Genomic DNA, 25,689 nt, shown 5'->3' with positions numbered 1-25,689 from the left:
TGCAGCATTGTTCACAGTGGCCAGGACATGGAAACAACCAAAAAGCCCATCAATAGATGACTGGATAAAGAAGATGTGGCACATATACACTATGGAATACTACTCAGCCATAAGAAATGATGACATCGGAACATTTACAGCAAAATGGTGGGATCTTGATAACTTGATACGAAGCGAAATAAGTAAATCAGAAAAAATCAGGAACTGTATTATTCCATACGTAGGTGAGACATAATAGTGAAACTAAGAGATATTGATAAGAGTGTGGTGGTTATGGGGGGGAGGGGGGAATGGGAGAGGGATAGGGGGTGGGGAGGGGCACAAAGAAAACAAGATAGAAGGTGACAGAGGACAATCTGACTTTGGGTGGTGGGTATGCAACATAATTGAACGACAAGATAACCTGGACTTGTTATCTTTGAATATATGTATCCTGATTTATTGATGTCACCCCATTAAAAAAATAAAATTATAAAAAAAAAGAGCTAACACTCTTATCATATCACATATTGTCATTTTGTGTGTGTGTTGAAAACAGTTTCAAGATTTAATCTCTTAACAACTCCGAAGTTTATAATATTGTTGACTAAAATGATGACTAAAATATTAGCTCTCCATTGCACATCTTGTGATGAACATGCACATCCATTTCTCTTGAGTATATGCCTAAGATTAAACTTGCTCAACCATAATATACGAGTATGTTCTTTAGTAGATACTGTCAAAGAGTTTTCTAAAGTGATTATCCCTAATTGCTATTCTACACAAGCATATGCAAATTTCATTGTGTGCCTCTCTTTATGGTTTTAATTTACATTTCATTGTTGTCTATTAAGTCAATCCCTTTTTATATAGTTGGCTTTTTTGTTATTCTCTTTTACATGTCTTTGGTCAGAAATGAAGAATACAGTATCTAACCTATTTCTTTTTTTGATTGTGTGTGTGTGTGTGTGTGAGTGTGAGTGTGTGTGTGTGTTTGAATAGCAATTCCACCTTGTTTTGCTGGAGAATTTGAATTTGACCTTTAGTTAACTTTCTAGCTATGTTCATCTGGTAACCTGATAAGGGTAGCATGTCAATCAAGTAGCTTTCAGTAAAAATGACCCAAATCATGAACTACATTGAATTGGGATGACTATAAATGCTGAGGTTGGTAACTCTTACAAATGGGTGTGTCCTTTGCAGAGACCCTCAGAGCCATGCTGTTGATTTTGTTACAAGAGAATTCAGTTTGATGTACTGAGACATTTAGCCAGAGGGGACCCTGTGTCCACTTGGTGTGGACCTCTTCTCATCACACCAGAGCTGTCCTGTCCTGCTCTGTGCATTGCATAGGAGACCCCCACAGGAGAGGATGCCCGATCCTGCCCTGACCAATAAATACACTTCTGTGCAAACCCCCATGAAATACAGTCTCTTATGCCTTTGTAAGTCTGAACACTTGGTGCAAACTCCTGCTGGAAGTAGTGTGGATGGATGAACAGAAATTCTTAATTTTAAAGTTAATTTTTATCAATTTTTTTTCTACACATCAGTCCTTTTGTGTTCTCTTTAAGAATTCTTTGCCTGTGACAATTTTGTGAATATACTCCCTTATGTCATTTTCTAAAAGCTTTATTATTTTACCTCCCATATGGAAATCTTTGACCTATTTTAGTTTTGTATTAAATATACTGTACCCTGGATTGACAGGAAAAGACCAGCTAGAAGAGGCCAAACCAAGGAGTAGCCGAACTCCATAAGAAAAGAATGACTTGGACCTGACCCGGAGGTGGCGCAGCAGATAGAGCCCGGTCAAGGCACATATGAGAAATCAACAATGAACAACTAAGGAACCGCAACAAAGAATTGAAGCTTCTCGTCTCTCTCTCCCTTCCTGTCTGTCCATCACTCTCTCTGTCTCTGACACACACACACACACACACACACACACACACCCACACACACGGAAAAAAAGAAAGAAAAGAATGACTTGGGAAGAAGAGGTGGGAAGACATGACACCAAGAGAAGTATATCTGTGACAACAGGAGCAGAGGGCACATACCCACGGGAACCACAGCGGACAACACTTTTGCCAGTGTCCTTTGTAAATTGAGACTTTAAATCTTTGGGATACTGGATTTGCCTAGTATGGAAATATATTCTTTACCATTTTAAAACGTTGCGTCTCATACATTACAGAGTGAATTTTGCCAGAAGTGGAGCTGGTACCAATTTATTGGGGGTGTTCTGGTTGAAGATTTTTCTCAGGATATTGTATGGAGGCCAGACCTACAGAATTACAACATGCCCATAAAACAACCCAGGAGCTTCCTGGCAAGACCTCTCTAATTTAGGGGTTAGAATACACTGTTTCACAACATGGTGTAGTTTACTTCTAGAAACAGCTGCAAAACTCTAACCTCCCAGGTAAGGATTGTAATAGGTTTCAGTTCTTCAGGTTATGAACATTAGTTTCATTTCTTTAAGTTTTGATTTGTCTTTCCCCGCCATTTTGTAAATTTCAACCATTTGTTCCACTCTATCACCTTTGACATCTACTTCTATATAAGGCAATAATCTGTACTAGGCTAAAACTTCCGCATAATGTGCCCAGCTACTCCCACCAATGATAAGCCACCCCATATCTTCCTTCCACCCTAAATGCCTTTAAAATTACTGAGCCAACCATAAACAGGCTGCTCTCCCTTACAAGACAGCCCGGCAGGTTTTCTCTCAATAAAGCCTGTTACACTGGTCTTTTGGACTCCGAGTGATTCTATCATTTGGTGCCAAAACCCAGGACAGGGCTCTGGTTGCCTGGACGATCCCCAGCTCTCACCCAAGCTTACTACCAGGGAAGCGGCAGACGGCAGCAGCTCGTTCTGGGCTTACTCCCTGATTCTGCTTGGTCCTGGAAGTGGAGGTAGATTGGCCAGCTCCGTGGCCCTGTTCTGAACCCCTGCCGGACCAGGATAAGGGATCCTTTGTCACCTCCCCTTCCTCTGATGGCAGTCTTCCAAATTTTTCACCCTAAAGACCTGGGGAGGTAGACCTCTGGGTTCCTTGTCTACTCAGACTTATCTTTTCGGAAGTCCAGGTGCCTGGCCAAGAAACCTCCTACTCACAAGGACTAAATTCTCGTGGGTGACCCTGACAATTCTTCCCCTCTTCTCTTTACAGTTGGAAGAGGAAGAAGGGGGACACTCTTCCTTCTTCCCCAACTCCATCTGCCTCCTTTGCCTATCATAGGGACCTAGACAATAGTTCCCAATGGCCAGAAAATGGTATTTTTTATTACAATACACTCAAAAATCTCAATAATTTTTGCCACTGGACAGGGAAGGCCTCAGAAATTCCCTATGTGCAGGCTCTTTTTTTCCTCCACTCTTGTCCCTCTCTCTGTCAAACCTGCTCCACATATCAGATCCTCCTAGTACATTCCAAGCCTTCTCCTCCTGCAGATTCTGACCCTTCTTCTTTTGATCCAGCTGATCACACTGTCCCTCCATCTGCTCCCTCTCTACCTCCCCCCTATTCTGACAACTCTTCACCATCTGGGGATCATACAAGCTCAGAGTCAGACACTGATGATCCCCCAGACCCCCTTCTTCCCCCTTTGGGAGGTAGCCAAGGCCGAGGGAATTGTGAGAATCCATGTCGCATTTTTCCTCTAGGATCTGTCCCAAATAGAGAAGAGACTACGCTCCTTCTCCACGGACCCAGACACTTAAAGAAATTCAGATATCTAACCCAGGCATCTGATCTGACTTGGCAGGGACCTTAGTAATCATATGGTCACCTGCTTAATAGTAGGGCTTCAAAAGGACACTCACAAGGCAGCTAATTATGAAAAACTCTAAGAAACTACACAACAAGCAGATAAAAATTTGGCCCAATTCCTGTCCTGCCTAATGGGAGCACTCCAAAAATATGCTATAATCGACCCCAGTTTGGTCAAGGGGGCCATAGTTCTTAACACTCATTTCATCTCCAATCAGCCTCTGATACACAAAAGAAGCTTAAAAAGCAGAGGAAGGCCCTCAAACCAACCTCTCAATGAGATCTCCTGAGCTTGGCTTTTAAGGTCTATAATAACCAAGAGGAACAGGAGAAGGCAGACAGAGCCCAGAGAAATCAGGCAAAATACCAGCTCTTGGCAGCCACCCTTAAAGTCTCCAATGCCCCTAAGGGGCCTCATAAGATTCCAGTAGGGTCCTGCTTCAAGTGTGGAAAGAAAGGTCATTGGGCAAAAGGCTGTCTGCTCCTCAGCCCCAGCCAAGGCCTTGCCCTTGCTGTGGGAAAAAGGGACACTGGAAGGTAGGCTGCCCCCTCATTCCTCCAAGGGAGGGTTCAGTCTCTTCCAGCCCTGCCCCAGTCACCTCTGACCTAAACTTGCCCAGCCTGCTGGGACTTGACACTGAAGACTGAAGGTTCCCAGGGCCACTGACCCTATCTCATGTCACCATGATGAGCCTAGGGTAACCATCCAAGTAGCAGGTAAGGTGATCTCTTTTCTTATAGACATGGGGGCCACTTACTCTGCATTGCCCAAATAATTGGGTCCTGCTCATCCCTTGAAGATCTCTGTTGTGGGTGTTGATGGTCTTATTTCTTCCCTGCTTGCCATGAATCCACTGCCTTGTCTAATACAAGTGTCTCTTTGCACAATCTTTTCTCCTCCTACCTCGATGCCCTATGCCAGTGGTAGTCAACCTGGTCCCTACTGCCCACTAGTGGGTGTTCCAGCTTTCATGATGGGTGGTAGCGGAGCAACCAGAGTATAAATAAAAAGGTAGATTTAACTATAGTTAGTTGTTTATAAAGATTTATTCTGCCAAACTTAGCGAAAATCCAACATAAAGTACTTGGTAAGTAATTATTATTATATGCTTTAACTTGCTGTAACTCTGCTTTATAAATTTTATAAAGTTACTTCCATACTTTATAAATCACCATTACTGTAGAACCGATGGGCAGTTAGAAAATTTTACTACTAACAAAGATACAGAAGAGGGCGGTAGGTATAAGAAGGTTGACTACCCCTGCCCTACGCCTATTTTAGGCCGGAGCCTACTGTCCAAATGCAGAGTCTCTCTCTCCTTTCACTTCCCGTCCTCAGAGTCAGCTCTGTTACTGCTTCTCAGCCAGCCAGATTTGCCCACTTCTGTTACAAATTTACCTCTACCACCCAGCATAGTGAATCCCAAGGTTCTTTTCACCACCCTCATGGCTGCAAAACTCCAGGAAAAGGTCCACTGGTTTTATCTCTCCAAATTAATTTTCTCTCCACATATGCCAACAGATGGCCCTTCCAGTCAACCTGAATCACTTCCCAGATACACCTGCTCCCCCTGAGGGCCTGCCAAGGTCAGGCTGACTAAAATCCCAGAAGAAGAAGAACAGACTGGGCCATGAGTAACTATGATTACCCCCTGGCAACAGACAGGATGAAGATTCCAGCTTGCTCTATGCTTTCTTATCTCCTTACCCTTAAAGGCATATAATACCCTCACTCTGCCCCAATACCCTCACTCTTAGAATCTTCACACCTAGAATGCTCTCTTAATCTTACACAGAATCTCTTAATTAAGACTCACTCCTCCTATGCAGCCGACTGCTGAGTATGTCTGTCCATATCATCTTCAGCTTACTCAGCTCTCCCTATTCCTCTTAATAATACTCATCTCCTTCACACCACTCTTATGTACAAGATTCAGAAAGGGGCCACCTTCTTTGAGAGAGCCAGCACTCTCATAGGAGATTACCTCACCTCAGCTGCACACTGAGCAAACAAGCCACACCAAAACCACTACTCTCAGCTAGAGAAATTAAAACCCCAAATCCCTCCTGCTCAAGGACCAGTGACTCTTAATACCCTCTTCCTTTCACCTGCCGCCCATGCTTTACTGCTCAAGGTATCTGTGTTTTTCTAGAAGAACAGTGTTGCTTTTACCTCAACCAGTCAGGGCTGGTTAGAGACATAGCTACAAAGCTAAAGGAGCAGGCTCAACGAATTTGTGAAAGACAAGAGGGGTCTTGGGATTAGTGGCTCCACACAAACTGGGTGTCTTGGCTACTACCATTTATTGGTCCACTCATCTCATATTTGTCATTTTAGCTTTTGGGCCCTGTCTCCTATGCCTATTCTCTAGCTTCTTACAGAACCACATGCAGGCCTTCACCAACCAGAAAACTAGAGAAATCTACCCAGCTCTACACACCAATCCTGATACCCATGCTCGCCGGGCAGAAGAATCTGAGACCCTATGACTATGCCCCTAAATAGCAGAAGAGAGACCACCACCCCAATAACCCAACCCTGCCTTCAGCCTTCTCAATTTTTTTATAGTATGCAAGAATCGAGAATAATAGATTTCAGTTCTTCAGGCTACAAACATAAGTTTTGTTTCCTTAAGTTTCTGTTTGTCTTTCCCCGCCATTTTGTACGTGCCAACCGTTTGTTCCACTCTATCATCTTTGACATCTACTTCTATATAAGGCAATAATCCATACTGAGCTAAAACCTCTGCATAATGTGCCTAGCTACTCCCACCAATATAGGCCACCCCATATCCTCCTTTCTCCCCTAAATGCCTTCAAAATTACTGAGCCAACCATAAACCGGGCTGCTCTCCCTTATGAGACATCCTGGCAGGTTTTCTCTCAATAAAGCCTGTTACACTGGTCTTTCGGACTCCGAGTGATTCTATCAGATTGGGGTGTTGTGGGACCCATGAGAGAATTACCTCATGGGGCTGAGAGCCCTCTGTTGGTGCCATGAAAATGTTTTCTCCCTCTTCTGATGTACTAGGGACTGTAAGTACAATAAGTTTCGCCATGAAAATGTTTCCTCCCTCTTCCTGATGCACTAGGGACTGTGAGTACAGTAAGTTTCCCTGGCATCTAGATGTTCCGTCTTTGGGTGACAAATACTGTATCTAAAACAATGGAAAAGAATATTTATTGTTGGCAAGTACCCTGGTGATACTATCCCTTAATTGGAAAGGATCATTTTTGCTCTTCATATCTCTATGAAAACAAACAAATAAAAAAAGGACATGTCCCCATAAGTTTGTAATATTCTCCCTAAGGAGAGGGATAAAGGCAACAATAGTGGCCAGCAGTGGCTGGCAGGCTCTCACTGATCTGCCCACAATCTCTGAAGAGGCAGGGTTAACTCTGAAGCCATAAACGACTTGCTAGTTGGAGAATATGACCTGTAGGCCAAGGAGAGTGCTGGTAATCGGCACCACACTTGGAAAAACCCCACAGTAAGCAAAGCTCTTGAGCTATATACTCTGTTTATGTTGCTCTAACGTTTTCATCCCCCTGTGATTAGAATAATGAAATTAAGACCTGGTGTCCCATATTTTCTGCATCTTTAGCTTAAATTAATCCAGATACCCTTGAAACATACAGTTCCCTAAAGTTTTCATTAACCACCCCCCCTGTGCTCTGCCTGCCCAGGCAGGTGCCAAGTCTGTTCATTTTCTGACCTCTCGTGGACATCTATTTGTGACTTGTTTCCAAAAAAAATGATAGACCACCGTGAAGAGTGTTTATTGGAGTTTTTCTGGCTAATTGATTCCTCTTCCTCTTATGAGTTCCTTTGTCTAAAATCCAAACTGCCTAGTTTATAACCACCCTTCACCCCCAGCTGGCACTGTTTTCTGGAACTGTGATACCAGTGGGCAGCCTCTGCCACCGGGTTTCTGAGACACTTCCTCTTGGCAACTGGCTCTTCCTCATTTTGAAGTTAATGACAAAGCAGTTCAGTGTATCCATAAAGAGCAGAAAAAATAAAACAGTTAACAAGCTGTTTCAGGAAGTTACTGACAAATGAAGTAAGTTCATCTCTCAACTGGCCCACTTTCCACACCTTTGGGCACCAGTTTGTCTGTGTGTGTTCAATCTTGTCCTTTAGAAGTTTCTGTATATATTCTTTCATATTTTCCTGGAAAGATGAAGCTCTCTTTACTATTCAGTATTTGACGCTAGTCTCTCTGGATTTGATCATCTTTCTTTAATCTAAAATAAATACATTAAAGTGAGATCCCATTTTCAAATGTTTACGGTAAACTATATAACAAAACATCTAAATAAAAATATAACATGAGAAATTAATCGACCAACAATTAAGATGCCACAATGAAGATCTGATACTTCTCAACTCTCTCCCTTCCTGTCTATCTGTCCCTGTTTGTCCCTCTTTCTCTCTCTCACACTAGTATATATATCATATATAAAACAATATCATGCAAGGCCAGTTACCAAAGTGTCAAAATGAACAAATCAAACAAAAATAAGTATTCTTTATAACTTCAACTAAAGTGGTCTCTATGCTAATAAAAAAAAGTGATGGTTAAGACAAGTGATCAGAACTTCCTAGGGCATAGTGGTGGGTTTCTTGCCCCTCTGGTCTCATTTTAGAGGAGAATTTTAATGAAAGAGCAGTTAAGCCCGGACCTTATCCAAGTACAACTTCTGTCACACTTGGCTACATTTGTGTGTGTGTGCCGATGTGTTCCTTGCCCTGCCCGATTCACTTTTCTGCAGTCACACTGCTCTCACCGTTGCCTGAGAGGCCTGATCTGCCCTTTCTCTGCTGCAGAGAACAAAAAGCTGTAGCATTCAGTCTGCCTCTGCCAGGTCCTGAAGTCTGTGCACGATGCCTGGCAGCTGGCACTCTGGCTCTCCTGTGTGATGTGTGGGCAGGCCATCTATGAATAGATGGCCCCCGCTGAGTTAGAGAGAAGTGAAGTTCACTCAGCCATGAATGATAGAAAGGGGTCTCTTGCTCTGGACAGAAAAGGGTGAGTGTGCCAAGATTTTACTAATGTTCCAGTCCCCAGGTGAGTGGTGAGTTGGTCATCTGCCCTCTGGTGAGGGAGGTGTGGGCATTTCAGATTCATCCACTGGAGATTGGGAGGGTACCGTTCCTAAGGAGAGCTCTTCACAGAACTCCTTCTTGGCATCACTGGGGGAAAAAATAACTCAGAAGAAATGGTAATCATTGATGGAAAATTATAGGAAAGTGTACTACTGAGAATTTTCAGGGAATATGCCGTATTTCCAACCTCTTAATCCGTTTTGGTTCTTTGCCTCAGCATACAATTTTCCTTGAAGCTAATGCATTTTGAGAAAATTATCCCCTAATACCATAAGCCCCATCTTATTCAGTGAAGATTGTGAATAGTAGAGTCTGTATTCCATTTCTATACTCCCTCCTCTCCCATTCAGTTCTGTGTCTCCATTTGAGGCCCAAAGCATCTGGTATCTGCTTCAATATTTTACTGGAAATTGGCTCTTCCTCTCATGTTTCCTGGTTTTTTCCCCATCATTTCATCAAAACCTGAGTCATCTTTGCAATTCCATTCTCAAGTGAAATCTGCTAAATTTCTAGCTGGAAATTTTCTGAATGTCTCTCAGTTCTTTGTTTACTGAAATGATTGACAACTCCTCCCTTGGCCTCCAGTCATATTGTCCTTTCTCTTGTCCTCTTGCCTCTGTGATCATGCCTGTTCTTTCATCCCTTTAACTACTATGAACAAGGCATCCAGTCTTACCCTTTTTTCCTTCTCTGCTTTGCCTTTGCCTTTTTTCTTCAATCATCCAATATCAACTGAGCTCTTCATACAGACAAGCTCCATTCTTGGTACCAGAGGAGAGAGATGCTGGAAATATTTTAATGGGAAGGCCAACAATATATCGTGATGGGTCCAAAATGGAGTGTGAGACAAGGAGGAATTAGTGGTGACTCCAGGGATTGGCCTGATCAACAGAAAGAATTTCGTTGCCATCATCTGATGTAGGCAAAGCAGTGAGAATTTCTGGGTGAAAAAAACTAAGGGTTCAAAATAGACTTGTTAGCTTAGGATTTGCTATGAACTGAATGCTTGTGCCCCTACCATGCACATGTTGATGCCCTAATGTGGTGGTATTTGGGTATGGGAGCTTTGGGAGGTAATCAGGTCATGCTGGTGGAGCACCCGTGATGGGCGTGGTGTCCTCATAATAAGAGAAAGAAGGCTAGCCCTTGTCTCTCTCCCTCTGCCTTGTTGTTATAGCTAGAAAGGAGCCATATGCAACCAGAAAGAAGGCTCTCACCAGGAATGGAATTGTCTGGCACTTTGATTTTGGACATGCCAGCCTCCAGAACTGTGAGAAATAAAAGTTTGTTGTTTAAGCCCCTCAGTCTATGGAAATTTGTTATAGCAGTCTGAACTAAGACAGAATTTCTTTTAGATGCTCGGAAAAATAATGATCTAAATTAAAGATATACATTTTGGAGTCTTCCAGAATAGTGATAGTATCCCATGCTTTGAAATGACCAAAGGCATGATTGTAGGTAGAGAAGACAGCAGAACAATGCAAAACACCGAGCCCTGGGGGAGCCCGCTGTTGAGGGTTTGGAGGAGAGAGGTGGAACCTACTGAGAAGACTGAGAGGGGACTTTTGAGGTGAGAGAAAAGCCTAGGAATCTGGTGTCCTGGGAGCCAAATACAGTGGCAAGAGGAAGTGGCCAGGTTAAGGTTTGTATTGGTCCAAATAAAATAAGAACAAACCCGACCACTGCGTTTAGTAGATGGAAGTATCTTGGTGGCATTAGCAGGAGCAGCCTCCAATCAGGGAGGGGTGCAGAGGTCACAGGAGTGAGGTCCGCAGACGACGGGAGGAAGGACATCCAGGCTGCTAACCAGATATGCCGAGCAGTCTCTCTTCCCCTCTTTCTACATGCTACTGCAGTCAAGTTTATGTGGGTAGCCCAGACTTCTCTGTGCCCTGGTTTTTCAGTCAGGTTTCTCAACAAAAACACCACCAAACCCAAGTAGATCAATTGTGTTCTTGTCTTCCTATGTTGCCCAACAGGAATCACGCATCCGTAGGAGGCAGTGTTCTGGCCGTATCTCTCTACTGTATGAACAAAAGAGCGCAGGCATGTGTCAGCCTGGGTACACCCAATCTTAATTCAAAATCTCACCAATCTCATTTAATTTTGGAGAGAAAATCCAAAGTGACCAAAACTGTGAGTTTCTGTTCCAGGGAAAATGCTGAAATGATGAAAACATAAGGAAGGTGAAAAATAAGAAGGCAGATTTGTGTCACCAAATTTGTGTTAACGTGTGAGCCTTGTTGTTTTAGGTGAAAATAAGACATTGATGTGGAAATGGCAGAGATGTGTTGTCTCAGAGAGGATGATTAGAGGCAGGGCAGAAGTGAAAATGTATGGACTTCCTTTCTAATACTGTATTGCTAGTAAGTAGCTATATACCTAACAGGGAAAAATTACATCCAGAGCCCAGATTTCAACATTTATAAGTTATCGTATGTAAACAGAATTATAAAGAGAATTATTCTAAAGGCTCTTGCTTTCTACTTGAATGAGAGAATTCAGTAAGCACATGAATATTACATATTATATTAAGTGAAATCTCCAGGATATTGAGATTTATATAAAATCTATTTGTGTTGTTTTTAATGGGGCCATTTTGAGACGTCACTATGACAAATGGAATACATTTCAACCGGGAAGTTAAACTTTGCAAATAAAATTTAATTGTGAGTTTTCCCCCTCAAATAGAATTATGAATAAACTTATTGTCATATTTTCACTTTCTAACTTTATTCAGTGATGGTTTAGATTTAAAGGTAAAATTTTTCACACTTTAAAATGCCGAGTTTAGAAATCAGCTGTAATGGTTTCATTGCAGCTGAGCCCCATACAAAACCTCATTGAATGGTTCACTGATTGAGTTGCTGAAATTTTCCACTTGGCTCCGTATTTGTGGAGCTTCCAGGTGTCTCACAGCAGTGAGAATACTCACTGTTAATAATTGGGAACTATAATTATTAATTTCATTAATTCAAGGCCAAATTCAACAATAACTATCACAGATCAAAGTCCTTCTCCCTACCCCCCACCCCAAACCAGCAACATTAAACTGTGCTAAGAATCCTATATTTGTTATTTGCAGATATAGATTTGCATGTTCATTCTCACTGAGCCTGTTACACAATAAATATATTTATTTAACTTCTATGTAATATTGAATATCTATGAAATGATGTCATGTATTTCTAAGTTGTGAAGTATAATATTAAAGCATGTAAACCCATCATTCAATACAAGAATCAGAACATTACTGGAGCCATTGAAACAACCTGTATCTTCCTACCAATTCCACCCTTTACTTCTGAGATTTTTTTTTTTTGGAACATTCAAATTTTCTTTATATTTCAGTAATTAACAGGGATTTATTTTTACTTGCTTTGTTTGTTAGAAATGAATAAAATACTGAAAATAGATTTGAATGGATTCCAATCTCTTTATACTAAGAAAGTAAGGATATCCCTATGCCGATAGTATTTACCTTCTTCTGGGGTTTAAGCTCTTTTGAGTGCAATTTCATTGATCATTACAAAACTAGATACCTACAGTGACAAACACACTACTAGATCCCTTCTGTTAGTCATCTGATTTTACGTAACTAATATTTATCATTAACCATATGATGAGAGGATGGATTTTGTGATCTTCATTTCAAAGATTAGATCATAGATGCTTAGTAAAGTTACATAACTTTAGAGCTGGCAAATCTGGGAGTGGAGCCAGTATTCTCATAGTAAAAACACGATCCCCTTTCATGCACATAATTTTGATCAATATGTGATGCATGAATAAGTGAGCATCAAGATGTGACTATAAATTCATTATTATGGTCTTTTCAAATGATTTTTATGCTTACAATCAGTGGCATCAACTTAGGTAATGTTTTTTTGTACTAATTCTTAACTTTATGGCATAAACACTATTAATTCTTCTTTAAAGAAATGGGCTAATTGATTATTTTGTGTTTGGCACATTATCTTTATAATTAGAGCTTCCTAGTGTTTAATGTGGCACTGGAAAATGTCAAACAATTAGCATTATTGGTGATAAATTGTTCTTTTAGAATACAGGTATTGTTTAAATGTATCCATTTTCACAAAAAAAATCAAATTCAAGAAAAATTAGTATTAAATGAGATTTAAGAAAAGATATATAATTAAACCCAAGGCCTACATTTGTTTTTTGATAATGTTGAGAGTCTGAAAACAGTAATAAAACTAGTAAGGCTAGTAAGTCTTCATCTGTACTTGGGTTTATTCATTTATTTTATTTTATTATTTATTTATTTATTTTTTACAGAGACAGAGAGAGAGTCAGAGAGAGGGATAGATAGGGACAGACAGACAAGAACGGAGAGATCAGAAGCATCAATCATTAGTTTTTCGTGTGACACCTTAGTTGTTCATTGATTGCTTTCTCATTTATGATTTGACCATGGGCCTTCAGCAGACCGAGTAACCCCTTGTTCAAGCCAGCACCTTGGGTCCAAGCTGGTGAGCTTTTCTCAAACCAGATGAGCCTGCGCTCAAGCTGGCAACCTCGGAGTCTCGAACCTGGGTCCTCCACATCCCAGTCTGACGCTCTATCCACTGCACCACCACCTGTACAGGCTATTTTGTATTTTTGAAGATACTAATAATTACCATTTTTTGAGTGCCTGTATGTTTGTGTAACTTTACATCCTCAATCTTATAATTGCTTTTTATTCTTTGAAGATGCCCATCAGACAAGTATTATTAAGCACATTTAACTATGAGAAAACTAACCTCAACAGAATCTCACAGCCAAATGGTGCTGTGAGCAGAACTCAGTCCTTGCTCTCTCCAACTGGGAAAGTCTACAGAAGGCTCTTGGAATTCGGTACAAGGAAATCTGGACGGGGGCAGGCAGGAATGGGGTCTTGGGCTTTGCTGCTGCTACGTGACAGGAGCAATGTCTCTGAGTCTGCTTGGAGGGTCAAATGAAGTGATAATTCACGATCTGGTCTCAGTCCAAACTAACTTCTTTTATGGTTTATACTTTCTCCACAAATCATCAGTAATTTGGCAACTGCATTTCCATCAACTGTCTTTCTGTTGTTGTGTGTATGAGTGCTTTTTAAAAATTAAAAAGTTAAAATATATTCATTGGAGTATATTTACACAATATAAACACACACTAAGGAAAGTAAACATGTCCCTTCATATTATCACCCAAGGATAATGACTACTGATTGTTCCTAATTTATGGCAAGTACTCTGTAGGAGGTATATAAGTAGATTGGTGACACTTCCTTTAAATGGCTGGTATCACACTAAGTATTCTGTTTTGTGTATTCCTTGTAACATAAACCAGAAGTCAGTACTTACATGTTATTGAAGAATTCTTAATGAATTTTTTTTAGTAATTAAAAATTATTTAGTTGAGACAGTAGAGACTTTTTTGAAGCAGACGAGGGACTTGAGGGATTATTTGGAGTTTTGGACATACAGTCTAAATGTCAGGCTAAGCTGTTAAGTGGGCACAAATCATGCAGCTTGTTTATGCAAGTGGTGGTAGTTGCTATACAATTTTTTAGGTTAACAAGTCTTGAAAATCACTTGTTTCACCAATGAAAAATTATTTCTAATCTACATTATAATTATTGATTGAACTCTGTGGTGAAAATTTTAATAAAGGTAAAAGGTATCTGATGCTGCATACCAGCTACATCTGGAGTATATATTCCTGAGCAGCATAATTGAAATACTAACTATCCACTCCTAATGCAGTATTAAAGGGTAAACACATACATCTCTGTATACAGAAGTCTTAAAAAGTTAACCCCTGTGCTTTGGTATGAGTTGGAAACATATGTCCCCACAGCAGCTTTATTCATAATTGCCAACATTTGGACGTGGCCAAGATGTTCTTCAGTAGGTGAACACATAAATTAACTGTTACATCCATAGAATGAAATACTATTGAGTATTAAAAGGAAATAAACCACCAAATTATGAAAATACATGGAGGGCTCTTTAATGCACATCACCAAGTGAAGGAGGCCAACCTGAGGAGGGAATATAGTGTCTGATCCAACTATGTGACATTCTGGAAAGAACAAAGCTATGGAGACTGTGCAAGGGACCCATGGTTGTCAGGGGTTGGGGGAAGGAGGGAGAAATAGGCAGAGCACAGAGGATATTTTGGGAAGGGAAACTATTCTGAATCATAGTACAATGGTGGATCCATGTCATTATACGCTTGTCCAAGCACGGGTTCTATATACAGCACCAAAGTGAACTCTAATGCAAACTGTGGGCTTTGGGTGAGAATGATGTGTCTCTCTGGTAGAATCTTGCTTTTACTGGAGAAAGAAGTAACACAACAGAGGAATATTGAGACACAAAATAAAAAAAATGAGTAATACAGAGTCTTAACCCTTAAAGAAACTAAGCTTACTTAATGTTGTGTCCTAGGCATGCAGGGCACCTGGCTGGTGGGAAAGGACAGGTGTGTGACTAACACACATCCTCACTCTAAACTGCTCCAGGAGCAGGTGTGACCGTGAAGCTGGTTTCCTTCCTGTGGGAGGAATGCACTGCTTTTGCGTGGACTGAGCAGCATCTGAGACAACACTGAGGGAGAAATAAACACACTTGGGGGGGCAGCCACCTCAGAAGATGGGGGACATGCTTATAGCTTCCTGGTTTCTTTGTATCTCCAGTTCCAGAGATCTCTCACAATCACTACATTAAAGAATGGACAGGAAAAGTAGCAAAGACAACAACATCATCCCTGTCCGGCTATAGCTCTGGGCTTTGACTGTGATGTCAGTCTGTGTTAAAATCCTCACACTCATATTTTTTTAAAACAGAGTTTTAAAACAGAGGCATTGCAGTGAATCAAGCTTCAGTACCACTTTTCATTTGTAAACTTGAACGTCAGTCACATTGTGTCTAATGTAATGTTTCCCCGTGAATGCTGAAAGCGTTTCTTGGGACTTGTCTATGTGTAAAGCATTTAGGTTTGAATTAAGAAGCACCTGGACATGTTATCTCTGCCTGTGAGCATCTGAAGAGACTGAAAAATTAAAATTAAAGGCTGGTTTACTGGTAATCCCCAGCTTAATATAGTTTCTGTCTCTTTATTTCAAAGTACACACAAATCGGAGAGTACAGGTTGTCTTGCTCAGCAGTCAGATCTGCGGGCTGATTTTGGAGCAAAACAAGTATTTACTCTTCCCAGTGTGGTTGTGGAAGGTTGTGTCATGTCGTTCCCTGGAGTTCAGTGCCTCACTTCCTGCTCAACATGTTCCGGCATCAGAGATTGTCTTCCTTTCGATAGTCACCGAGACTGCCTGAAATATTTGTGCTGTAGACTGAGTTTTTAAAGTTAAAATCCCTGGTGATAGTCATTGTGCTCCAGTTCAAAAGATAAGCAGTAAGTCAACAGCAGGTCACTTCCACATGAAAAGTGGAAGAACTCCACGCTGATTGTGTTGTTCTGAGGTTAGAAGCCGAATCTCAGGGCAGCACCGGCCTCCCTGGACTTTTTAGCAGGGAGGCAGAAAGCCCTGGTTCAGGGGCAGAAAGCCCTCTGGCTCTGTGTTTATTAATGATGGCTGGAAATGAGTTGGTGTCAGGAAGTTTAGCTTGACGTGTTCCCTTCGGTTTTCCAGAGCCCTGTCATCGCCATGGCTGCGCCCCCCACCCCCAGCCCTACCCAAACTTCAGTGCCTGAGTGGAACAGCAAACTGTTTACTTGGGCAAATTAATCTCCCTGTCTTTGAGAACCACAGAGTTTTCTGACCCAAACTTCCACTTTTTCTTTCGGTAGCTGTTTTCCTGTCAATAGGAACTTCATTTCTACTTGTGCTCAGGGCGAATGAATATGTTTTATTATATTACCTGAAATTTCAGCTGTTCTTTTTTTAATAATGAAGCATATGTTCTTTAATATTTTCCCCTTAAATGTGAGAATCACATATCTACATTATAGTGCCATATGATGTAATATAAGAAACTATTTATTAGAATATATTTAATGAGGTTGTGATTTCCATGTTGTTAAAACAAGCAGAGTGTCCAATCCTTATGAGTTACAAGAAAGAGACATTAAGTTTTTAATAAGAACTATTTTTCTTTTCTGTAAATCCACAGTGTCTACAGCCTATGATATGCATTAACATTGTACAGCCAAAGAGCAGCATGACATTAAAAATACACAGAGACTGGGCATCTTTTTATATGAAAAAATCAGAAACTTGAATTTACACAATAGATATTCTCACCCAATGCCCTCCCCAGAAGAAAGAGCTGTTGCCGAAGCACACTGTTCAGTGAGAATGGAAAAGTCCCTTATGCATGCTTTTAGTGTCTCCTCTCTCTCCATTTAATATCTGCTAGACAAGTCACAAAGACCTCCCAGAGGATAGCAACAGATGATCTCTTTGAAGGTTTTCCTCAGCTCTTGGCTCCGGAGTGCATAGATCAGAGGGTCAATGATGGAGTTGCACATGATCAGTATGAGATACAAGTTAAAGTGAGACATGAAGCACGCACAGTAGGGGTTCCGGGGACAAGAGATGTAGAATATCAGGTGGAGGAAGAATGGGGCCCAGCAGACAACAAAGACCCCGATCAGAATGGTCAAGGTGATTGCCCCTTTCATGTTGGCACCTTGGCGGATGGTGCCAGTGCTGGGGAGAACAGCGATCCTCTTAATGTGAAGTCTGGCCATGAGGAACATGTGGACATAGAGGGAAGCCATGAGAGCCAGCATGGTGAAGAACATGCTGATGAGGCAGATAATGACCACGCTACTGTCGGAGTAAATGATGAACAAGATGCCTGAAACCGTGCAAGCTGCCCAGATGCAACTGAGGATGATCCCAACCCGCTTAACCGTCATGATGTTATGGTACTGGAGAGCATAAAAGATAGTGAAATACCTGTCCACTGCAATGGAAAGCAGGCTGCAAATGGATGCGAGCAAGGAGCTGCAGATCACCGAGTCAATGACATTGTCAATGTTCACGGTGAAGCTCTGGGCGTCTGTGTCTGTACTGTTGAGCAGGGTGATGACAATAGTTTCCGATCCGTTCGACACGCTCACCAACATATCAGCCACGGCCAGGCTGCAGATGAAAAAGTACATGGGTGAGTGCAGATTCTTGTTCTTGGCTATTGCCACAATCACCAGGATATTCTCCAACAGGCTGATGACACCCAGAGTCACAAACACCTCGGGAGAGACAAAAAGTTGCTCGTAGCACCCTCCATCAGAGTAGCCTTTTCCCAGGGACTCGTTGGCATGGCTGTGCAGCCTGTAGGTGCTGTGGTTCCAGATGTGGAGGGACGTATGCATCCCACGGTGATGAGTCGAGTTCATCCTGTGTCAGTGGGTTCAAATCCCTGCTGAATTGCTGTCACCTCCTGGTCCAGGCTGCCTCAGTGGCTTCTTGCAGGTGTTTTCCTGTCCTTTATGAGGCTAACATTGGCATGCCTCTTGTGAGTAAATGTCACGTGCTCCAAAGCTTGAAATGGAAGTATTAGTCTCTTCCAGGTACTGCTCTGATCACCAGTGCTCTGATAAAAAAAATGCTTATTTTCAGTTAAAAGAGTCTGCTGCTTGCTTTTCTTTTTGTTCTCACTTTCACTTGAACTGTAGTCTTAAGCATTCAGGTCTTTTCAAAATAATTGTCCTAGTAGCTGCCGTGCTACTGGGAGATGAGTCCGTGTGCACATGCTCACGTTCGCTGCTGCTCAGGGGCTCCCACCAGAAGCATTGCTTTGAGTGTTAGTAGCTGCTGCTGATTTTATGGTGTGTGGAGGGAAAAAAAATGTTCAGAGTGGCTCCTCCTCTGCTTCCTTTTGACCAATCCAAGTTGCGCAGAAGACTGGGACACAGACGATGCTCAGAGATCCAAACTGCAGGGCAGTACAGAGTCAGATGCAGGAGCTGTGTGCCCGGGAGCCAGCAGGATGCGAGAGAATGAATTCTCCTTTTCAAGTTTTCAGGGAGAACAGCTTGGTCCTTAGAGGATGCTCTTTGATATCGGAACAAGCCATCTTGGGTCACCTAGGTTTATTTCTGCTAAAAAGAGAAGTGTGTGTGTGTGTGTGTGTGTGTGTGTTGTGATCTTGAATAGATGTGTGCTGCTTTTATAGCTGGGAGATTGAATTTATTTTCCCTCTCAATTTCTTTGAATTAAGAACCTGGGCACTAACACTTCAATTTAAAATGCCAGAGCCACAGAAAGAATATTTGATAATGCGGAAGGCTGCTATGGATTGAAGAACTACGTAGGTAGCTACAGTTTATCAAAGGTTCAAGAGGGGGTTTATTTCTCAGGTACTGATATTTCTTTGTCATAGCGAGAGAAGTTTTATTTTCATTCATAATATTGAATAGTTACAAACTATATAGCATTAATGTAAACTACATTTACTCTAAACTCATAAAAAGTTTCTATAACTAGGCAACACTCAGTTTTTAAAGCTTTACTGAGGTATAATTGATACACAAAAATTAAACAGTTTTAATGTGTATATTTTAATGATTTGGAGACATGCATATACTCACAATATACCATTATCACAATCGAGGTATTAAGCATATTCATCACCTCCAAAAATTTCCTTTTATTATTTTTCTTTTGTATTTGTGGTAATACCACAACATGAAGTCTGTCTTAACCTATTTTGAAGTGCACAATATCATATTAACTATAGGAACTACGTTAGACAGAAGATCCCTAGTATCTCCTAATTTTTCATAAATGAAGCTTTACACTCACTGAGCAACAATTCCTTCAAAATGATTTTGGCAATGACCTGGATCTGACACTAAAATCCCAGGCAGCAAAAGCAAAAATAAGTGGTACTATACCAACCTAAAGAGTATCTGCACCACACAGGGAACCATCAATAGAATGAAAGGCAACCTACTGAACGGGAGAAAATATTTGCAAACCATCCGTCTCATAAGGGGTTAATATTCACAATATGTAAGAATCTCTTACAATTGAATAGCAAAAAAAAAAGAAAAAAAGCAAACAAAATCCAAATAACCCAATATAAATGTGAGCAAAGGACTTGCTTAGACACTTGTACAAAAAAAGACATCCAAATGGCCACCAGGTATGTAAAAAAATGTTCAACATCATTAATCATTAGGGAAATACAGCTTGAAAGCACAAGACATTACCTTAGACTTAAGAGAATGGCTATCGTCAGAGAAAGAGACGTGTTGGAGAGGATGCGGGGAAATTAGAGTGCTTTTTTAAGGCCAACATTCTACCCCATAACTGAAGGTTTGGTAAATTAATTCTGCTCATACCATGGCATCTTCACTTAATCAAGCCAAGTCGAGTGCATGCTAGTTATTTATCAGTTTCTAAATGTTTCTGTTTAAGTTAAGTTTAAAAGATGAGGCAAAGTTACTTTTCAAGTTTATTAAACACCAGGTTATAAAATTTTACATAGTGCCCTTCTCTATCTATGACTGTTTTTGGTTTTAGCTTCGTCGAGTTTGTGACTACTGGTCACAGGGACAATAGGAGAGAATTATTTCAGGGTTAACTTGAAGTCCTCTGTTATTTAGGTAAGGGCTTTATCTTCTTTACCCCTGTGACAGAGGCAATGTGAAATATTATTCCTGAGTGTTGAGCTACATGAACATCTCATATCCATTCCTGGAATTGAGTGGGGATTTAGGACTGACTTCTAGCTAAAGGGCCAAAGTGATGGACATCTGTTCTCTGCTTCATTATTCTGAATGTTTTCCCTCCTATTAGTATCTGCCTGCAGGATGTCTTTGCAGCCTCAGGTTATAGATGACAGAACCATATTGTGGGAGGAAGCTGGGCCTCTGCATAACTGCACGGAGCAGAACTCACATCTCCAACTGCCTCCACACTCTAGCCCACTAACTAATTGAACTGAGATGTGAACAAGCGAATAATATTACTACTGTGTTAAGCTGCTAAATTATTGATGTGTACCTTTCACAGCAGCTAGCATGAATTACCCTTACTTTTAAGTACTATAATGGAGCTATTTACAAGCAGAAAAGCCTTGCTTTCCCCTACTTTGGACTTGTTTGTATAGTGGATTACCTAACAAATAAGCAACAGGGAAGAAATCCACTAAATCACGTAAGTATTGGATTGTCAACTCGGTATAGTTTTCGGCCTGGGTTAACTGTGGACTTTGTGCTCCTCCTGCCCTTGGTGACATAATTGTTCCATTGGTTAGGCTTAAAATTCAGTGTCTTTGACTTTTCCTTCTTTCTCCAAAATCCCAATGTGCAATCTCTTGTAAAACACCTTTGATTCTACCAGTGTGCCTGACTCCTCCTTGCCAAACTCACTTCCCATTTTCTCCGTCAGTGCTGTCTAACTTGTATGCTAGTGACATGCATGCATACTAGAGATTTTCCCATGAGTTTTCTGTTACCGCTATTTGGAATACGCTTCTGTATATTTCTGAATGCAAAGTCAGCCTTATTTTGTAAAACTTATTAATAGGTTCAATATTATTATACAATGTTAGAATAGGTAAATTTAGTAATTTAAAACAACTCCTTTTCTTTTAGCTTTTCACAAAAAGGTTTTTAGTTCCAGACATGATCGCCTTGAAATTCCAGAAAACAATATGCATTTAAAATCTCCAATTTAATTATTTGTGTAGATTTATAGAAACCTTAACTGTATGGTTACTTATGCTAAAAAGATGACATTTTTGTGATCTCCAGGGAGACATTTTAATTGTCTGTCATAGTTCAGTTCTCTATGAGCCAGAAGAAATACAACCAGCAATGTTAGACACATTAATAGTATTTTCTTTAAATTTATTGCAGATTTCATTTTTTAATACACACAAAATTGAGTTAGGTCATAATATATTTCTTTGATGCGCACAATCCATTCTACATTTTATAACAATAAATATGAAACATTCCTAAAGAGAAGTATTTATCAGACTGTGCCACGTGGAATGTTATTTTTAGGAGATGTTAATATTATTTGCACCACAGATTAAAAAGGAGATGTCAAGGGCAAATAATTTTGAAAAATACTGCATACTCACTACTTTCTTGAAGTTTCAGAGTTTACATTAGCATGTAAAGTTTCTGAAATTTCTTACTAGAAAAAAATTAACATGGCTTAAACAACTTATTTCCTATTTCTAAACTTATCTGAACACAGAACCTACCTTCTCTCACTTTAATTTTTTTAGTACCTGTCTGTGATACTCAGTCTGTGATCATGCTCGTTTTGTAAATTTGTTCTGAACTTGACTGACACATCAGGGAACATTCTGAGTGTAATGCAAATTTTGTGTTTGTTTTGCACAGCTTTATACAGGAGGAACGGTGTGGAAGACTGCACCCAGCTGAACTGAAACACGTGCAAGTCCCCAACACACACACACTTCAACCGTTTCCCAGCCAACTCAGCTCACCTGGTGAGACAACAGCTTGTGAAATTTCAGCCCCCCACCTTCTAAGAACTCACAGGTTTTAACTCTTAAACTCACTTGTTCCAGCAAACCTCAGTAAGTCTAAGAGCTCAGGAAAGGGAATTCTGCCTGTCTTTGGGCCATAGTTTTAAGTGACAAGTGGCCTCACTCTGGAGTCCACTTTGCAATAGGAATGACAAGTGAGTGTCACCCAGGGGAAGTCCAACCTTGGCCAGTTATTGTCCAAGAAATTGGGTAATTTCCCTTTTCCTATCTGCTGTTTCTCTTTCTTAGGGAACTTGGTTTTCTACTATTTAAAAATGTCTATATACCTATCAAGTAAATTACTACCAAGACCCCATCCACCTTTACACTTGGAGTGTATTTAGAGGAGTGAACCAAAGTATGGCAACCGCTCATGTGAAGCTCTTGGGTGCCAACTCTGAGGTGATGTAAGGCTGAAAATAGCAGTCTAGCTTAGAATAGCTGTCATAGCATAAATAAATCTTCATCAAAATTAGAATTTAAAAATTCAGGATTTGATAATGAAATGTTCTTTCTTTTTCCTTTTTATTGAATTTATTAGGCTGACACCAGTTAACAAAATTGTACAGGTTTCAGGTGCACAGTTCCACAACACATCACCTGTACTCTGTACTGTGTGTTCGCCACCCCAAGTCAAGTCTCCGTCCATCACCATTTCCTCCACTGTACCCTCCTCCCCCTCCCCCTACTGCCTTCCCTCTATAATGAAATATTCTATGTCTTCCTTAACCTGAGGAAGCAGAATACTTCTTTAATACTTATTTTAGGTTAGTGCCTTTTATAATTCTTTCCAAGTACCTGTTAAATTGTTAGGAGAATGTAGTATTTTAGGTTAGTACTTTTTATAATTCTTTCCAAGTATCTGTTAAATTGCTAAGAGAATATATTCCTGGGCTGAAAATGTACATAATAAAAACTTTTTATAGATAGTATTTGGAACATAGGCAATACAGGTAATGAATACCTGGACGGACAAAGTAGGAATCAAGACGTGGGCAGCACTGGATTCCAAGGGAATATGCTGTAAACCCACTTGAAATATTTCAGATACAGAGTAGATTTGCCACCCACTCACACCCAGAATAGCCACCTTGAAAACATATACTGCTCACAAAAATTAGGGGATATTTTATAGCTTCATATTCATTTTGAAATATCCCCTAATTTTTATGAGCAGTGTGTTTAACAAACTTTACCTTGTTACCAAACATCTTTCTATTTAATATATGTGAATCTCTGAAACTGGCTTGATTATTGAGGAAGTAATAATGATTGTACATCTAGAAAGAACACTGAGGTACACAATGTCCAAAATCTTTATTACAGTTTCAAGCTACAACATTGGAAGCAGAAATGCCACAAACATATAGGAATACCTTTTGAAATATTATTTAAATTTATTCTATGCTTATTTTGGTAAATTTTTAAGTCAAAATATTTAAACTAATTTTTTTCAATTAATGTTTCTATCTTTAAAAAGAACTTAAAACAAAAAAAATTAAAATTAACAACTAAATATAGTTTAAAGATTATTTGCTTCCTCTAAATATATATATATATACACACACACACACACACACACACACAAATATATAAAGGTCTTTGATCAATCTTTATTTATTATATCATGAGATTCTATGGTTTTTGAAAAAAATTAACTAAAATGAATTAGAATAATTATTCAGCCCAATTTACTAGAAAATATTTAGGTTACTAAGTATTTTAATAATTTCTATCAGGTTGAAAGTTAAGACATAATACAGTATTCATATTCCTAAACCATCTTTCCATTATAGCATAATAGTCCTAGTCTCCCCTCCCACCAACATCCCATAATACTTTTTAGTTATGTATAATTTGAAGGGTCAAATCACAGCTTCACAGGAGTCTAAGTAATGTAATACCTTCAAAATCCTGGTCTGACATGTTATTCGCCATATTATAGACATTGCCTTTTTAAGGGAACTAATGATTTTAAATATAAACACTGGTCCTGGATCGGACAACTAAAATTTAACAAGGTAACACTCCATTTATATGATCCTTGACCATTACTGTCAGGGTTCCCAGGTTTGGCAGTTTCACAAAGTGTCATTTTAACTTGTGAGAGGGCTGGAGTCAATGCTTTTAATCCCCCATTACGGGCTCATACCACAATTATTGCTGCACAGTAAAATCTAACATTTATCAGAAATAACATATTTTTGGTCTAGAATTCTATGCATTCATTTATTTATTCATTCTCTCGGTCAAAAAGTTCCTTAAGTGCCTGTATGAGTTTGCTCGGGTTGCTGTGACAAAATAGCACAGATGGGTGGGAAATTAAGCCACAAATTTATTTTCTCACAATTATGGATGCTCAAAGTTTAAAAATAAGGTTTTAGCAAGATTGGTTTCTCTTTTTAAAACTAAATTTATCAGGGTGACATTGGCTAGTAATATGAAAAAGTTTCAAGTGTACATTTCTATGATGTGTGATCAGTATACTGCATTGTGTGCCCACAGCTTGGACAAAGGCTTACTATCTGAAATATATAAGGAGCTCATACAACTCAACACCAAACAAACAATCTAACTTAAAAAAAAGTGGGCAGAGGACCTGAGCAGACACTTGTCCCAACATTGGTTGTTTTTGAGACCTCTGTCCTAGACATACATGAACATGGCTGCTGGTACCCTGTCCCATCCGTTTCTGAGTGTATATGATGTTGGATGCTCAGGACAGCAGTAAGTGGTGGTGGTGATGGTGGTGGGCACGGGCATCCATTATGCTCCTGAACTATCCTCTGACTTTGCATTGTTTGGCTGGCAGATCAGGCCAACCTTTCAACCATTTGATGTGGACCTTCCTCCTCTTTGTTGAGCAAACCTTACCTTCTGTTAGGTAAGTGATTTACAAAAGGCAGAGCCCTTCACAGCTAATCATAACCACTGTGCCTAACTTGCAACTGTTAGATTCAGGGAGGTGTGCTGTGGCTGCCAGAGTGTAACTATTGAAGGAGCAGGAACAGCGGGGTGCTGATAGGGCCCCTGTGAGGCTGAGAACAAAGAAGATCAGTGTGTTGTGGCTGCCAGAGTGTAACTATTGAAGGAGCAGGAACAGGGAGGTGCTGATAGGGCCCCTATGAGGCTGAGAACAAAGAAGATCAGTGTGTTGTGGCTGCCAGAGTGTAACTATTGAAGGAGCAGGAACAGGGAGGTGCTGATAGAGCCCCTGTGAGGCTGAGAACTAAGAAGATCAGCACAAAGGAGGACAAACATCCTGCATTCTATTGGTCAGAAACCCTTATCAGAAGTTTATGTTTGAAATTTGCCACTAAGCTAAACCCTGCCCCTGTTGCTATGCT

General features: G+C 40.3%; 1 protein-coding gene across 1 annotated transcript; it reads right to left on the bottom strand.

The window, feature by feature from the left end:
- Positions 1-17,225: 17,225 nt before the first annotated feature.
- MC4R (melanocortin 4 receptor) lies at positions 17,226-18,224 on the bottom strand. The gene has a single exon (XM_066246914.1). The coding sequence runs from the start codon at positions 18,222-18,224 to the stop codon at positions 17,226-17,228; it is 999 nt and encodes a 332-aa protein (XP_066103011.1).
- Between the last annotated feature and the right edge of the window lie 7,465 nt (positions 18,225-25,689).

This window comes from Saccopteryx bilineata, chromosome 11, assembly GCF_036850765.1.
Source record: "Saccopteryx bilineata isolate mSacBil1 chromosome 11, mSacBil1_pri_phased_curated, whole genome shotgun sequence".
Lineage (NCBI taxonomy): Eukaryota > Metazoa > Chordata > Mammalia > Chiroptera > Emballonuridae > Saccopteryx > Saccopteryx bilineata.
The sequence above is the reverse complement of the archived record's forward strand: the minus strand, read 5'-3'. Positions and strand labels throughout refer to the sequence as shown.